This window comes from Eumetopias jubatus, unplaced genomic scaffold (assembly GCF_037043125.1).
Source record: "Eumetopias jubatus isolate StellerSeaLion01/CBP00866 unplaced genomic scaffold, mEumJub1_p1.0 scaffold_16, whole genome shotgun sequence".
Lineage (NCBI taxonomy): Eukaryota > Metazoa > Chordata > Mammalia > Carnivora > Otariidae > Eumetopias > Eumetopias jubatus.
In genome coordinates, this window is record NW_028274822.1 from 40,365,530 (window position 1) to 40,384,179 (window position 18,650).

Sequence of the window (18,650 nt, forward strand, 5' to 3'; positions counted from 1 at the left end):
CTCTCCCAGCCGTATTAACAATATTTCTCACCCCCTGACCTATTATATACCCTAGTCATTTATTGTATTCATCATTGTCTCCTGCTACAATGTAAGATTCAGGAGGATAGAGATCTTTATCTGGCCTATTTATTAACTTCTCCCTAGCATCTAGGATAATGCCTCCACCTAATAGATGCTAAAAAAAAGTCCTGAGAATATGAATGAAAGTTCTCCTATTTCCTCCTGATGCCCCACAGACACATGCTGAGAGATCTGCCTCATTATAGCTTTTAATTCCTTTTCGAGTTTCTCAAGTGTTAGATTGTAAACAGCATTCAGAAAAATGACTACCAAGAAACACTGTGTCTTCGCCTTGAGTACATACGGTCTTTTATTCTAAACTGAAAACAACAATTCCAGAATGGAGCACAAGTGTCATCAATATTGAAAGTATATAAACAACAATAGATCCTTGAAATTTTTAGGAATATGTTCAAAGTTCTTCGCAAATCCCCCAAATTATGGATACCATGATGGTATATTCTTCCCATGAACTTCATACAGAGCAATAAAAAGGAAAGAAGGAAGCCACATGTGGCTCCAGATGCCACCTGGCTCGTCGCCAGGCTCACTCACTGGATGGAGGCTCACCCCCTGGCCCAGCGCCGCTCTGCTCAGTCTTCACACTTGTGCGGCAGCAGCACCACAAATTACCGCGGCTCACGAGCCCTCAGCATCGCCCACACACTGTTAAAAACCAAGGATATCAATTCTGTGAGAGCCAAAGGTCCGCGGTACTATTTTGTCCTACCTGCAAGACTTTTAAACACTAATTTTTTAAAAAATCAGCTCCCCCAGGTCGCTCGGCCTTCGTTTTAGAATATCACATGTGTGGGTGTTAATTACAACTCAGTGACAAGATTATTCCTGTGAAACACAAAATGAGCAATCATTTGTAACCGAGTAAATTTTCACTTTGAGACCAAATTACGGATAAGCGTCCATTTGGTTTGATTTTGGTCATCGGGTAACAAACTCTCGATGTGAACAAAAAATGAAAAAGAAAAAATAACGTGTTTGTTTTCATCTGTAAGCTGATTTTTCGCTATGGATTCTGGTTTGAAGGAAACCTTCTGCCATGGTAACTTTTTCCCCCCCAATGATAATGATCAGAAACCTTTGACAAAGAAGAGTGGGCGTAAGGAAAGGGGGATGCTGTCGACACAGTGACAGCCGGCCAGCATAAACGTCTCACATCTCTTCCGTTTATCGTGTATTTTAGGGCAATTCAAGCTGCTGGAACAAGACCGAGATATAAAGGAGCCAGTGCAATATTTCAACAGTGTGGAGGAGGTGGCCAAAGCATTTCCTGAGCGCGTGTACGTCATGGAGGAAATAACATTCAACGTGAAGGTAGCTCTAGAAGAACCAAATATTTATCCTCACTGAAATAATTTAACTTTCAGGTCATTATGTACACAGTACGTTCCCCTCTGTGCCTCGTAGGAGAGTTCTGTCCTCCTAATGGGTTCGTGTCAGTGGCCAAAACTGGTCTTTTTAAGAACCGCATGAGCTGTAGCTGACCTGACTCTCCAACAGGTTACGATGTTAACATTATCTCTTGCTAGAACAACTGTCAAGGCAGATCAAAAGGGTCTTTTTTTTTTTTAATTTGGACTTTATTCTCTAATATGTAACAGTTGTTTGGCCAGCTCCTCTGTGGCGCTGGATGCTCCGCTTGTGGAAGCAAAAGCAAAAGGCTTATGACACAACTAATACTGCACACTTAAAGAAAAAGAGAGAAACTTTCAGAGTACGCCCTGACACCGGCTTATATTCATTCCATTCTCTGCAGACTGTCTCTGTCGGTGCACACAGAGAAAACTGATGTGTAGGATGTTGCCCAGTAGGTATTTATCGATCTTGGTTCATCAGAGAAAAGCCGAATAGTGTTTACTGTGCTGTGTTCGTTTTGCATTCTTAAAGGGACAGTTCTGTCCCCGGCTACATAGTGAGCGAGCTCCTTTGACTAGATCTGCTGTTAACCAGGGAAAGCAGTGTCACTGAGGCCCAACCTCTTTGCCTGAACCCACTGTGTTTTCTTCAGCAACACCCACAGCTATGCTACAACATTCTCGAAAGTGTTCGCATTGAAAGCATTAACCTCATTTCAGCAGGAAGTCCAACTAAGTCACATTCTCTAAACATTTCAATATTTGGGGAGCAGGATGCCTGTTTGTTAGCAATTCACTCTATATGAAAAACAGACTGGGGTATCTTAGTCCAAGAATGTAACAGTGTCTTTGTGGATGAGTCACTCCACCCACACTCCTCAGGAAAGGGGGAAAATGCCCAAGACAGCCTCTTTACTGGAGCAGTGGTCCTGCCCATTTGATCGGCTAAGCCAAGTCATCCTTCTAGTTCTAAAATACAGCTGCTATCGGGGCGCGTGGGAGGCTCAGATGGTTAAGCGTCTGCCTTGGGCTCAGGTCATGGTCCCAGGGTCCTGGGATCGAGCCCCGCCTCGGGGGGAAGCCTGCTTCTCCCTCTCCCTCTACTGTTCCCCCTACTTGTGCTCTCTCGCTCTCGCTGTCAAAAAATTAAAAATTAAAAAAAATAAAATACAGCTGCTGTAGTCTACTTTCTTTGGTTTTATTAGTAAAATGGGTAAATTTTGTGTCCTGTTAAATTCTTTACTAGCTAAATTATGCTGGTATTCAAAAATATTTATAACTTTTAGGTCCTTCAGTAACTTAGTCTCTGAGTCCTCAAGACAACTTGAACTTACCTTGAAGATCTGTGAAAACATGTTCATTTTTAAACATACCAAGATTCGTTGGTCAGAAGTTCATCAAATCCTATTTGATTCTTGTCTTGATAGGATTTAAATCTTTCCTTAAAGCTTCTATTTAAAATTTCCTAAATGGAAAAAAAAATTGTCTACAAAGAAAGTTCATACTTTAAAACCTTGCATTTGCTGATAAATCGTGAGAAATCAAGCATAAAAATTTATGATTTTTTAAGATTTTGTCAAGTATTAAAATTTTAAGTCTTTTGTGGCATGTAGTACTTGTAAAAGATTTTTTTAAATGCCTCTAGCACCTGTTTTGTGTGTGTGTGAATTTGTATGAAATCAGCAATGATTGAAAGAATAATACTGAAATCAATAGTTTGATGGTTTGTTTGTTTTTTCCAGAATACCAGGATTGACTCAGTGTACTCAAACATAGGTAATAGAGATGCCATTTAAAAACTCAGCACAGGAATGTGAATGTATTTAACACTGCTGACCTGTATACTTAAAAATGGTTAAGATGATAAATTTTATGTTATGTTTACATTAGCACAATTTTTCTAAAAAAGCCAAAAAAAAATTTCAAAGGCACAGACAAATGGGTAAGTGTATGGACTATAAGTTTACAGCATCCACAGAGCTGACTGGACTTGGGTTGAGTTCCTGTGCTATGCATACATAAATATTTAATACCTCTCGTCTATTACTTACAAAGTTTGAAGATGCTATCACATCCATCCGGCATTAATCATTAAGACATCGTTCAATTATATTCAAAGAAGAATTGATCAAGGAACCTCAGGAAATTTGCACAAAGAAATACACAAAAGTCTGTGTGCCTAGTGAATAAATACCCAAGTAAATAAATAAACCAAGGAGGTTTATGGAAAAGATGTCTGGGTACTACCTGGACCACCCTCCATCCCCAAAACACAGTGTTGGAAGTCATGGTCTGTAAGAATTGATCATAATGTGCATGGGTGCAGTACTTAATGGGAGAGCTAAGTGGTATGCTTGGTTACTACTTTGCCTGGAGAGGAAGAAAAAAAATAAAAACTAGTACAACAGGGGCACCTGGCTGGCTCAGTTGGTAGAGCATGCGACAGTTCAAGGCCCATGTTGGTCGTAGAGCTTACTTAAAAAAACACAACAGTACCATATTCTCACAAATATAGCTATTATAAATAGTATTAAATAGATAGTGTTAAATATTATATAAATAGAGATATTATCCAGAAAGCAATTTTTTAAGTGATAGCAGAACTCAGATCTCCTTGCAAAACTTCACCCTCTACTCCATTTCAAATAGAGCATAAATTAGACCAAGAGGATAAACAACTGAAGAAATGACTTGCAGTTAAGAATTGGCAGCTAACAGGCATCTTGGGAGTCAAAAGGCACAATTATTAATTGAAATAAAGAAAAAAAATATATATATATTAGAGAGTCATATATACTTACAAGAACAAATAGAAACGAAACATAGTAATGCTGTGGAGTAGAACAGAGGTGTTGAAAGATTGGGAACTCTTTAGTGGTTGTTACTTCCAAGACTGTAGCAGAATTTTATCTAAAATTTAATGGATAGGTTTAGTACTGTTCACAAATTTATTTAAAATTAAGCCATTCCTGGGGCATCTGGCTGGCTCAGTTGGTGGAGTGTGCGACTCTTGATCGTGGGGCCATGAGTTCAAACCCCACGTTGGGTGAAGAGATTACTTTTTAAAAAATTAAAAATAAGCTATTCTTTTTATCTTGAAGTTAAATGTCTTGAAGATGCCTTGATGTGTTTGAAATTATCTGCCTGATTGCCCCATCACTGATTAACTTGCATGAAGTGAATTAATATATGTTAAATGTTTAATTCTTTAACCAGCAAATATATTTTAAAGCACCTCTTGTATGTCTAGCCACTGGGAATAAACAGTGAATATGCAAACTCTGGAGGTTCTCATCAGTGGAAGTGGCAGACAATAAATATACAAGTACAAATGCTACCTCCAAATAAAGAGATCAAGGAGACAGACAATTGGGTGTACAAGTTTGGAGCTTGGGGCAAGGAATGGGCTTATATGTTTGGGGTTCATCAGCTCCTAGATGGCATTTGAAGCCATAGAGCTAGTTGAGTTCACCTACATCTGTGGTTCTCAATCAGGGTGATTTTTTTTTTCCTCCCAGGGACATCTGATAATGTCAGGGTACAGTTTTGATTGCTACAGCTTGGGGAAGGGTGAGCGCTACTGGTTTCTAGTGGGTAGAGGACAAGGGTGCTGCTAAAAATCCTAGAGTGCACAGGAGAGCCCCACATCAAAGAATAATCTGGCCCAAAATGTCAGTAGTGCCAAAGCTGAGAAGTGTCTGACCTAGACACTAGATAAAGAAGAGAGACCAAGGAATGAGCCTTGGAACACCCCAGCATTGGGGTCCAGGAGAGATTGCAGGGAATCACAATGAAATAGAAAGATGGTGGAGCATGTGGATAGATGTTCGAAGAAGCCAAATGGCTTTAAAAAGTGTTTCAAAGAGGAATGGACAACAGTGTCAAGTGCTACTTACTGAATGAATTAGAGGAGGACTGGGAACCATCTGTTAAATTCAGCAGAATGGAAGTCTTGTTAGCCTTGACAGGAAGAAAATAATAATCAGCTCAGAGACCCAGGAAGTAAGTTTACCAGGGAAGTACAGCAGGATGGTCCCAGAGTTTTGTCAAGGTATATGCATTTCAAGTGAGATTACTCAGCACCAACTTTTTTTCTTTGGCTTCCTGGATGCACATACAGAGTAGACAGAGCAGTAGGTTTAATCAGAGTTGGGGCTCTACTGGATGAGTATAACAGAAATTAGCAAAGGTGTGGATGAAGTGTGCCCTAGAGTGACAGGTAGTGATGAGCCATAGACTCCTCACTGGGTAAAGAGTATGAATACAAGAAGTGTAACCTCAGTGAAAACCAGAGATCCTAACGGGGTTAAGGAACTTCTGAAGTGGTTAAGAAAGTGATGTGAAAAATTGGTAGAGTATAAATGCTTGAAATTGAACTTTAGGGAATAATATAGGAAATGGCAGGAGTAGCTGTTCTTTCAAATCTAAGTATGTCCGGGGCGCCTGGCTGGCTCAGTCTGGGGAACGCGCAACTCTTGATCTCAGGGTTGTGAGTTTGAGCCCCATGTTGGGTGTGGAGATTACTTAAAAAAATAAACTTAAAAAAATAGACAAAAACATATCTAAGTATGTCCATTTGAGTGGGCAACTAAGGTGGTAGGAACAGAAAATGGAAGATGAGATGATCAAGGAAATGAAAGAATATGTGGACCAGTAACCTCTTGCTCATCATTTGCGTACATGGGCTCCAATCCCTCCTAAGCCAATGGCATTCGATATTTCAAAACAGAAAAAAAAAAAAAAAAAAACAACCGGCAGTCACTTGCCTCTTTCATTGTCTCCTTTATCCATCTAGTTCCCATGGTGAGAGCTCTGTTTTTGTTTACCTGCTTTACTGCATATTTGTTGTTGTTGTTGTTGTTTTTTAAGATTTTTTTTTTTTTTTTTGAGAGAGAGAGAGCACATGAGCAGAGTGAGGGGAAGGGTAGAGGGAGAAAGAGAGAGAATCTCAAGCGGGAGCCCGACATGGGGCTTGATCCCATGACCCTGAGATCATGACCTGAGCCGAAATCAAAAGTGGGACACCCAACCAACTGAGCCACCCAGGCGCCCTTACGTATTTGTTTTTAACTGTAATGGGCATTTTCTTTCTTAATTGTTTGTTTTAATTTTTCATCAGCCATCTCTATCGTCGTCTTTATTTCCAGAGTCAGCAGATGTCCTGTGTCAGTTGGGTACCCCAACTAAAGACTCATTCCTCTACCTTTTAATAAGAAAAAGCACCACATGAATAATTTTCAGGCATGCACCTTTCCTAAAACAAGCTCCCATGATCTAAAGAGCATATCGGACTGTGTAGTGTAGCTCAGGCTCTGAATTCGGAGCTGAGTTCACACCCCAAGTCCAGACACTGGACTGTGACCACAGAAAGGTCACGTGACCCCTTGAGTCTAGGTGTCATCACCTGCAAAACGGGGATGATTCTATCCTCCTCAGAGACTTTTCATGTGAATTAAATGAAGTAATGCACTAAAGTGCTCTGCAAGTGTCTAGTATGAGAGTTGGCAAACTATAGCCTTGGGTAAGGCACCTGTTCTGCAAATAAAGTTTTATTGGGACACAGCCACCCCGTGCATACAGGTGTTCAATGTCTGGCTGCTCCCACATTACAATAGTAGAATTGAGTAGTTGGCAGCAGAGATCATATGGCACACAAGCGTAAAATTATTACTGTCTGACCCTGTAAGAAACAGTTTGCCAACCCCTGATTCAGAACATAAAATCATACTAAATTAAGTTTCACATTAGAAGAAAATAATTCCCACCACAGATTATTTCACTTACTCTTTATTTAGTACTTTGTACCCTGGACTTGATATTAAAAACTCGGTACATAGTAACTGTTATTGTTGCTTCAAAATACCCCTTCACCTCAAATACTTTTTTGGAAACTTATTATACTGGTACCCAGTGAATTATTTCAAACATCTTCCAGCCTTTGGACTAAGCCCAATAATGATGAGAAATTTTCCCACACATCTACTTTCTGCCATCAAAATAGTGACTAACAAATTACGTCTTAATTTCACTTCTGTCTTTACGGAGACATAAGCAGAGGGAAGAAAAGATGGCCTTCAATTTGGCACTGGGTAACTTGCCACCCTCGGTAAGTGCGTAAGAGGTGTTCTGACTTCATGGCCCTTACCCAAAAGCTTTCTACATTAAAATTAGTGCTCTCAAGTCAGGGAGTCCAGATACCTTAATCTGGATGCTATGATGTTGCTATTTTCATTCCAGCTAGTGAGGTCCAAGGTTTCAGCTGTTCCAGCATAGATTTTCCCCACAGGCAAAATAACAAGTTTGCATTGTCTCAACTAGGGGAAATGCCTCACTGGGGAATAGTGAGATTTCAGGCGGACCCAGAGCATAGTCACCACTTCTGCCTACACAGACCTCTTAAGAACCATTACCATGTGGTCTAGGGCAAGAGCTGAGCCGACATTCCTGTCACCTGCATATCAGCTCGTGATTACTGGGTTTGGCACCTGTTTTTGGCAGGGGTGGCAGTGTCTACTGGCAAAGCTATCCTAATGGGAGAAGGATTGCAGTGTTGTCTTTTTTTAATAGGAAAAAAAAATCCTGTAAGATTCAGAGAACTTAAATGATAGCTGAGCTTCTCCATACTGAGAAACATGACCAAGAGTAAAATAAAATATTATAAATAATCCAGCACGACTAAGGAAGTTTACAGACAAGAGTTTTTATAATCATCACATCTTAGATCTGGAAAGGCCCTTAGACACCCCTGAGTCCTCCTCCTCCTTTTGACAAATAGGAAAACTAAGAAACAGATGTTAGCTGACTTCATTGATTCACACAAAGCCAGAAAACTACGTAGCAGCAAAGCCAGGTTTCCCGATTCAGTCCGGTCATCTTTGCGCTCCCCTGAATGCTATTTGTGGATTTGAGATAAGGCTCATGATTGTGATCAAAATATGCTTTCCAATGACACAGTAGCTTGCACAGTTAATTCATTTTCTTATTTAAAAATCTAAATAAATGTGTCCTATAATTATTACCCAGCCAAATCCTTCTGTCTTTTGTACTTTGGAAACAGCTATGGTCTCACACACAGGACTTGGCAGCTTTTATGAATATTCTACGTGTAGATTTTTAGATCTTTCCTGATGCCAGTATTTAAAAAAGAAAATCCTACAAGTTAACTTACTATCAACATCAGTGCAGTATGTGTCAAATGAACCCTTTTGAAAATAACAAAAATACCTCTGTAAAGTATTAACCCAGAATTTTTTAAGTATTACCCAGTATTATCATAGAAACCGGGCTACATACAGTTGGGCTCTTGATCGTTGCTTGGAGCGGTGTTAAAGATGGCAACAACGCACCACAGAATAAATAAGCAAGAGTTCTAAAATTTAAGGTGAGTGGTTTGTGCAACTTGGTGCTAAACTTTGGATTTTTTCCAAGGCTTCCAAGTTACTGAGAATCAGCTGGTTTTTCCCCCCCAAGTCACAAATTTGAGGCAATTCATGTGCCTTTTATCTTAACATATTCCTTACCCTTTTTAAAGTTGCCATCTGAAAAAGGTGAAGAAATAAAGCTCTTCCTCTTCTGCCAACTAGTTAGACTGTATCTTATTTCCATGTAAAAGTAGTTAACAAATTAAACATATGTCCTGTTAACTTTCTTTACTCCTTTTGACAGAACAGCTACACACAAGGCCTTGAGAATATATTAATGGAGAGGTTTGGGGCGGCTTGTGATTCTACTCTTGTCATAATTATTTTATTCTCTGACATCTTTCTGATCATTTTGTCTTTTAGGCAAAAATAGCTTGCTATGTTGACTCTGACTCTGTTCTGCGTCTGTTGGCCATTCTATGGCCGTCCTGTAAAGTAATACAAAACAGAGGTGCTGAAACATTAGTGTTCTTTGGGGAAATTGTGTGTGTGTGTGTGTGTGTGTGTGGTTTTAAGAGTGTAGTTCAGGCATAAGCACCATTCCTAGTTTAATATACCATTCCTAGGGTCTGTCATGACAGCTCAGAAAAAGCATCTCCTCCGCATGTTGTAAGATTATAATAATCAAGAGGGGTGGGTTTTTCTTAGGAGGGTTCAAAGTGAATAGGGATCATTTGCTCTGGAATTTTCTACCTCCTCTCTGGCACCTTTAGAGTACAAGTAATTTTAGCCAGCTTTTGGGGGAGCTGTGAATTTTATCAAAAGTTCTGTCCAAAGAACGATAATTTCATTTCAATGTCCTGAAATGAAATGTTTCTGCCGTCTTAACGAGAAGTACTTGAACAAAAGTTAAACTCCGCTCCATCTCCTGAGATGTGTATGACTTTTGTCTTTATGTGGAGAGACCTTATACCCTGAGAATTGGGTGTTTTATGGTCTCATTCAAATTGTTGCCTCTTATATTAGAATACCTGCCTTAATTAACCATCCCTGTTTCCAGTTTTAATTTCCACTTCTGTTATCCTGTGGGCTGGTAACCAGGTTGGATGGAATTTTGATTGTATGGGAGTAAGTGTGCTGAATTATGGCCCTTAAAGGCTTTTCTATAAGCCCTAACATCAACATCACATCTTTTTGCCTGCCCAGAGGCCTTTAGCTCACTGCCTTGTTCTTGGCTGTATTCCAGAGAGATCAGAAATTATCGATTACTGTGCAACCTGAATTTTGTCAGATGTAAGAACAAATTTTTAAAATGAAGATTGAATGGATTTGGAGGTAGCCAATTTTTATTTTTACTTTCCAGTTGTTTAAAATGGCATGTTTTCTTTACCATGAGTCAGATGTCATTTATTTTCAGAATTAATTCAGAATGATAAATTGGATACAATTGTGAGGTTAATTATTTCTGTGTTTGAAGATTGCCTAGTGGGTTTTGGTTTTGGTGGGGATCTGTTTGTTTGTTTGGATTTTATTTTGTTTTGTTTTGTTTTTGTCTTGTCATCTGAGGTTTTGAGACCTTGTCTGAAAAGCTGCCAGTTGGCAAGCCCTCTCTTGTACCATCACTAATTAAATCACTGCCATTGTACTTGTCATCTTTGCCCTATTTCCTGTTGAAAAAAAGAGAGAGAGAGATACTCAGGATTGACAATTAACTCTTCACGCCCCTTTGTCTCTCATTTTCTGCCATTTTCCCAAAGGAAAAAGTTACAAAAATTGAAGTGTTGGGGGAAATGATCTAATATTAATCAAATATTAGCTATTTAATCTAGCAGTCAGATCAATCCTGATTTTTTTTCAAGAGTTGCAATTTTAACCTCTGTTACATGTTTGATCTTTAGAACAACTGTTCTTAGAAAACAGATTATCTGTTGCCAGAACCATCTGTGAGTGTGGGTGTGTATAAAATTTTATATCAGTGTTTTAAAATGTTGCTTGACCATGGGGTATTAATTCTGAATGGTATTATGAACAGTAAAACCCTGATAGTTTCCTGGATTAGACCTATTAGAGTTGTTTAGATAACACACTTTGAATTACTTCCTCTCAGGAAACATTGAAACTGGAAATGTTAACCAGGCACACATACCGAAGCACTTAGACAGAACGCATTGTTTCTTTTGCTATTAAAAAAATAAAAAAGGAAAGAAATTATGCAAATAAATCACATCTGTGGAAACCAGAGGAGACTGTTTGGCTCAATTGCCAAAGGAAGAGCATTTATTTATGAGATTCTTCATCTGTCACTGACAGTGACCACAACATCGGTCGGGAGTTAGTCTCACAATTTATGCAAAGCTAATTGCTAGCATTAATGATGACATCAGGTTGGGAGCATGGAATTACAGATTGTCCTCACATATGTTATGCATTTTTATGTATGGGAGTAGGAGTAACTTCCTTTAGAAGTATACACATACACAAAAACGTAGACAAAACTGTTGAATGTGCCCAGAGAATGACATTTAGTAAGGATAATTTTGATCTGTTTAATCTGCACACATAGTGGCTGATTGGTATCTCCCAAGCAGCATAGACACTCTCAGCTCGTCTGGTGTATGGTACTCACTAGACCATATGATTTCTTCATTCTACAGGGTATATGTTTATAAAGGTAAATTAGGAAAAATATATTAAGTATTGATTTAAAGAGCTAAGAAGAAACATATACTTTGTTATTGCTTCACATTTGAGAAGCACTGTTGGCTCCTTGTGTGTTAACTGGAAATAGTTTGTTGTGTGAGTAAGTGTGTGTGTGTGTGTGTGTGTGTGTTTCTGAAGTCTCCTGAGAACTCTTTCTCTCGACATCTCTGTCTCCATCCTGATCCAAATGGATGAACTGCCAAGTTTTTTACAAAGTTTCACCAGAAAGGAAGTACAGCAGTGCATCTGAGTGTTTTTGGAGGCTGGTCTATCTTAAAACAGTATATTTTTTTGAATCACTTCAATATGTTTACTTCCTTTGGGATATAACTGTAAGGATATTTCAAGCCCTCTTCTGACAATTAAGTTTTATTCTGGGATAACACATTGAATAAAAACTTGAGCAATTCTTCAGTACAGAAGAAAGGATAATGCTTAAAGTAGTGGTTTGGGCTTGAAAACAGTAGTGGGTAGGAAGAGAAACCTACATGAAAATACAGAGATGTGAGAGGCATTGTGAAACAGAATTATTAAGAATTTAAATGTTGGGGCACCTGGAGGGATTAGTTAAGTATCTTACTCTTGATCTCAGCTCAGGTCTTGATTTCAGGGTTGTGAATTTAAGCCTGGCATGGAGCCTACTTAAAAAAAAAAAAAGGATTTAAATATTTTGGGGGCACCTGGCTGGCTCAGTCGGTACAGCGTATGACTCTTGATCTCAGGGTCATGAGTTCAAGCCCCACGTTGGATGTAGAGCTTACCTAAAAAAAAAAGAATTTAAATGGTTTTATTGTTCACAGAAGTAATAATAACAGTAATGGCCTCCATTTATTGAGAGCTTACCACTGTGGGAAGTTGTTTACCTACATTAATTATGCTTGTGAAGTACACAGTGGTGGTCTCATTTTATAGATGAGGACACTGAGGCTCAAAAAAGTAAAATACTTTTTCTGAGGTCACCTAATAGTGAAAGCAGACTCAAACTTAGCTTGTAAGTTAGCTAATAGTATTGGCCCAATTAATTTCCAAAGGCCATAGTTCTTTTCATTCATCTATACCTGGGTTCAGCAAACTTTCTATAAAGGGACAAAGAATAAATATGTTAGTTTGTGGGCCATTACAATTACTGTTGCAGCTACTCAACACTGCCACTGCAGAGTGAAGGCACTCATAACTTACGCATAAATGAATGGACACAGCAGTGTCCTAATAAAACTTTATTTACAAAGTCAGATGTTGGGTCAGATTTGGACTATGCACAGTAGTTTGCTGACCTCTGATCTGTATTGCTGTAAACATAGCTAGATGCTAGCTAAAAATAAAAGCCTTAGGGATAAACTAAAATTAAAATTAATAGCAAATGAGCCCTTTTAAGGACTCTTGGTGACCAAAGTCAACGAAATAAAGTAACTGAAATGTTGAATTTATAGGTCCTGTAGGAAAAGAAATTCAGCCCTTATATGGGCCAAGTACTATAATTTATAAATGATTTATTAGCTTAAAAAAAACCCTAATCTATATTCTTTAAAACTGTCAAGGTCATAAAAAACAAGGAAAGACCAAGATACTCACAGAATCAAGGACTGGATGTGGTGTGGTATCCTGGTTTGATCCTGGAACAGCAAAAAGACCTTAATGGAAAAAAATAATGAAATCCAAATAAAGCTTTGTGGTTAAGTTAGTCATCTTGTTTTAGTGTTAATTTCTTAGTTTTGATAATGTGCCATGGTTGTGTAGAATGTTAACAGGAGAAGTTAGACAAAGGTATACAGCTTTGCAACTTTTCCGCAAATCTGGAATTACTGCAAATAAAAAGTTAAATGGTGTTTGTTTATTGTTTATTTATTTATTTAGATTCCTAAACTTAACTCTAATATAGAAGCCCAGTGAATACTGAGTCTGAAAGTAAATACAATTAAGTTGTGGTCTTGTTTAAAATAATATTAATAACACTTAATCTGAATCACCTAAAATGGAATTTAAACCTTAGGGACCTGAACTGCCATTAAAATAATATTGTGCTGTTATTTATGTACTGAAAATGCCTGCTACAGAGAAATGCACTTCACTGTAGAGACAACAGAAATGTTTTTTATAGCACTAATGTGGATTGACAAATTGCTTGTTCCAAAGTTTAAAATTTATATAGAGATGACCTAGAATAGTGTGTGAGAAATTATTTACAAAGATTGCCACTGCCAAGTCTTCTAAACACATACTGATGATTACTGCTCAGTAAACAACATGAACATTGCCAATCACTTTACCCAGATGCTTTTTCATTAACATAAAAGGGAAAAAATCAATCTTAGCCTTAATATAAGCCTGGTACTAAAACCTGGTAAAGATAACATAACAGAACTATAGACTAATTTCACCTGTGACTAAGATACATAAGTCATAGATCAAATAGTATCAAAGAGAATCATGCAGTACACTTTTAAGTGCACCATGATCATACACAGATTATTTCAGGCATGTAGGGTTGTTTTAATATTTGGGAATCTACTATTATAATATAAAACCAGGACCTCAAGGTTAAAAATAAACATATGACTGTTTTATTGTTATTGGATGCAGAAATGGCATTTGATTAAAAACATTTTTTAGGGCATCTGGGTGGTTCACCTCGTTGAGTGTCCGACTCTTGGTTTCAGCTCAGGTCATGATGTCAGGGTCGTGGGATTGAGCCACGAGTTGGGTTCTATGCTCAGCCATGGAGTCCACTTGAGATTCTCTCCCCCTTTCTCTCCTTCTCTCTCTGCTCCTCCCCCTGCTCACATGCTCTCTCTAAAATAAATAAATGAAATCTTAAAAAAATTTTTTTAAATTTTTTCATAGAAACTTTTAGAAATCTAGAATTGGAAAGACATTACTAATATGATAAAAAAAATCCATCTCAAACCAATGAGTTTTTCATATGATCAGTTTGTAATCAAATAATTCACATTAAAATATGGAACAACATTCTCACCACCACACTGTTGTCCGGGAAAAGGGATGAAAACTAAAAAGATGAAGATGAACTTTGCATTGGTTACATAAGATTTAATCATTTAAGAATCCCAAGATAATCAACTGGAAAAAACTCTTAGAGTGAAGTTACTGGTCATAGAGAATAGCAACAAACCATATGTGCCCTTGGCAAATGAACAGCAATGTTCAGAGATTGATAACGAAGGCAAACTTAATTACTAATAAGGGAAATAAAAGATCTCAATAAATGATGAGAATTACCATGTGCCTATTTAGAAATATTTTGATGATGTCACTCCTTGCCAAAAGAGCAGGTAAATGCACTTTCAATAAAATTATCAATTCAAACCATAGACAATGATTGTGAAGTTCATCTGGAAAAATAGGCAAAAATATCCAAGATTTTCCTGTTGTCATGTTTTAATTTTTTTTAAATACTTGAAGTCTTAAAAAATTATTGGAAGCATAATAGAAGATCTCCCTCGACACCACCAGATTCACCAGCTTTAAACATTTCACCACATTTGTTTTCTCATCCTCTACCCCCGACATACACATACGTATGCAGACCACAACTTACATTTTTCTGAATAATTTCAGAGTGAATTACATACATTACACCCTTTACACCTTAATACATCAGTGTATATTTCCTAAGAATAAGGATATTTTCTTGTGTAAAAACGGTACATTCAGGAGAGTTAGCAGTGATGTGGTACTCTTCTTTACAGTGCACCAAAGTGTATTTGATAGCATTTCTTCCCTTTAGTTCAGGATCCATTCCAGGCATGCATATTGCATTGATGTTGCATTTTGTCTTTCATTCACTTTAATCTGGAGCAATTCTTCAACCTTTCTTATCTTTCATCACATGGACGTTTCTCACAAATATGTACCGGGTATTTCATACAGTATTTCTCAATTTGGGTTTGTCTGATATTTTTTCATAATTAGGTTCTAGTAATGCATTTTTAGGTGGAATGTTCTGTAACTGAGGTCTTGACCTTCTCAGGGAATCACATCCAGAGGCTCACACATGGGGATCCCCCTCCAGTTATATTAAATGTGATCACCTGGTCAAGGTGTTGTCCAGTTTCTCCACTCTGTAGTTACTTTTTCTCCCTTCACAATCAGTAAGCATTCCAAGAGAAGACACTGTAAGACCAGGCACATAACCTACTCCTCAATCAAACTTACCCTATAAATGAGCATCCGTTGATGTTTCTTGTATGTACCGATCTTGGGTCCCTTCACTCCTCCACATTTGTCAGCTTTTCCCCCATTCATTTTTTCCACTCATTCATATTTTTGTTAACAGTATGGACTTCAACATTCCTACTTTGTTCAGCAGATTATCATTCATTGCAGTCTTTGTGTATTGTGATGCTCAAATCGTCCCAGGTTTGGCCTGTGGAGGCCAGCTCAGGCTGGCTCCAGTGTCCTTTTGACACATTCCTGTCATCTTAAGAGCACCTCTTTACTTTCCTGCACAACACAGTATTTCAAGCTCATCTTGTACTTTCCTGCCCTAGCCCTGGAATCAGGCATTTCTCCAAGGAGCCATGATTCCTTTTAGTGGAGAATGGTTTGGGGTGCTAGGTATATTCGGTGATAATGGGAGTCTTTGCGTCTAGTCCCTTAGAAAAAACAAAGCTAAGAAATAGATGTGTGTGCATGTATAGTTTCCTCAGGTTATAATACCAATACCTCCAATTTCAGTCAACCTAATGGAGTTCCTCTTACCTTTCCTAATTCCATGTTTCTGTCTTCCGTCCACAGTGAAAACTCTGATTCCCAAAGGAACACATTTACTCATTTTTTATTTCTACAATATACGTAAAAAGTTGTTTCAGAATCCCCGTACCCACTCTCATATGCAAAACAAATCTACCAAAAAGAACACAATATTTGTTGGTCTTTTTTCCCTACTGGCAATTTGTAGTCAAAGCATTTTAGTTACTTGGATGATTTCTCTGTCTCCGTCCCCTGTGTGGTTAGTTTATTCACTGGAAATAAGATTGGATTCATCTGTTTCCATTTGCATTTAGCTTTCAGTTTCTTTTAACTTTTTGTTGACTTAATTTTATTTTTGAAGATGTTAGAACATTGGCTTACCTCCTAAACATCAAAACTCTATAACTAGGTACACTCACAGAGCTAACACTCCCTTCCACCAGTTTCCTCCCTCCCTTAAGTACTAATTTCATTGTTTTCTGGTTTATTTTTCTTGTATTCCTTTTTTTTTTTTACAAAAATAGCAGAAAAATATATACTGATTTTTCCAAAGGTGTAGTATACCGTATAAGCTTTTATGCACTTTGTTTTTTGGGGTTTTTTGTTTGTTTTTTTACTTACTATATCCTGAAAGTCGTTTTCCTATCAATTCATTGAACTCATCATTCTTGTTCTTTTTTGCATGATACATTTCGTGTTTGTATCATAGTTTATTCAATCAGTCTCCTATGTTTGGGCATTTAGATTGATTGTAAGATTTTGCAAATACAAATAGTGCTACAGTGAATAACCTGGTGCATTTGTATTTTCACACTGTTGGAGGAATGTCATCGGATAATTTCCTAGAAGTAGGATTGCTGAATGGAAGCATAAACGTGCATAGTTTGATTAGGTATTGCCAAATTCCCCACAATAGGACTTGTATCATTTTGCATTTCTACCAGCTGTGAACAAGAGTGCCTCTTTCCCCAGAGCCTCACCCACTGAGTATGATGTCAGGCTTTTGAATATTTATCAGTGTTCTAGATAAAGAAGTGGTATCTCAGTATAATTTTCATTTACTTTTCTCTAATTACAAAAGAAGTTGAATGTCTTTTTATAGATTTGAAGTCTGTTGTGTTCCTTTTTTTAGTGAATTGATTTTTCATGACTTTCACCTATTTTTCTGGAGGAGTTTAGGTCATTTTTTAAAAGTTGCTTATGTATTAGGGAGGTTCACTCTTGTGGAGATATTGCAGATATTTTCTCTCAGACTGTTACTTGATTTTTGACTTTGCTTCTCTTGTTTCTTGCCATCCAAAAACTTTTTGAATTGGAATAACCACAAATGAGGGTTTTTGTTTTCAGATCTGAACATGTAAGATAAAGATGTAGAAATTGAATCAGTATAGTTAAAATGAGAAAATAGACAGAAAGGTCATTTGGATAAATGGTCTCACAGTAGATGCAAATATAAGTATACAAATGTGTATGTGTTTTATAAATTTAGTACATGATCAAAGTAACATTTCAAATCAGTGATGAAAAGAGATAGTTATTTAAGAAGTATACCGGACAGTCAGTTAACTGTTTAAAAAACTAAAGTTGGGGGTGCCTAGGTGGCACGATCGGTTAAGCATCCTACCCTTGCTTCCCCCTCAGGTTGTGATCTCACGGTCGTGAGATCAAGCCCGGTGTAGGGCTCCGCACTCAGCGCGGAGTCTGCTTAAGACTCTGTCTCTCTCTTTCCCTCCCCACCTCAAGCAAATAAATAAATCTTTAAGAAAAAACTGAAGTTAGACCTCTACCTTAAATAGTCCATCAAAGAAATTTTAATTAAATCAGTGAAACAGTTAATAAACCATCAAAATACTAGAAGAAAATATTGGCTAATCATCTCAGTTTTTCTCAACCTCAGCACTACTGAAATCTGGACTAGATAATTCTTTGCTGTGAAGGGCTGTTCTGTTCATTGTACCATGTTTAGCAACATACCTAGCCTCTCCCTGCTAGATATAAGTAGCACCTTCCCAGCCATGACAATCAATAAATGTCTCCAGACATGGTCAAATGTCCCCAGGGGCTGGGGAGTGGGAGCAAAATACCCCTAACTCAGAACCACTGATATCTCAACTAGTAGAAGCATACCACCCAAGGATGAAATTACAAAGGAAAATTTTTGAAAATGTTTGCTACGTAGGAAGAAAAAACTTTAGCACTTAAGTTATAAAGTTGAAATTCACCCAACAAATTGGAAAATATATAGCATAAATGACATTCACATGACATAAAAAGTAATCGATAAGATGACCATCCCAATAGAAAAATGGGTGAAGGGCACAGACATTCACAAAGGAAGAGATCTAAATGGCCAGATAAATGAATACCAAAATATATTCAACTACCCTAATAAATAAATCAAAATAAAACGTGAATAAATAAATGCAGGATGCGTGCTTTACCT

At 37.7% G+C, this 18,650-nt stretch overlaps 1 protein-coding gene across 1 annotated transcript in view; it reads left to right on the top strand.

Annotated features, from left to right (window-relative positions):
- The window catches only part of GAREM1 (GRB2 associated regulator of MAPK1 subtype 1), a 190,204-nt gene that overhangs the window by 151,416 nt on the left and 20,138 nt on the right, over positions 1-18,650 (top strand). The window contains 1 exon segment of the mRNA XM_088019436.1: positions 1,265-1,395. Coding sequence (XP_087875562.1) covers positions 1,265-1,395 — 131 coding nt within the window.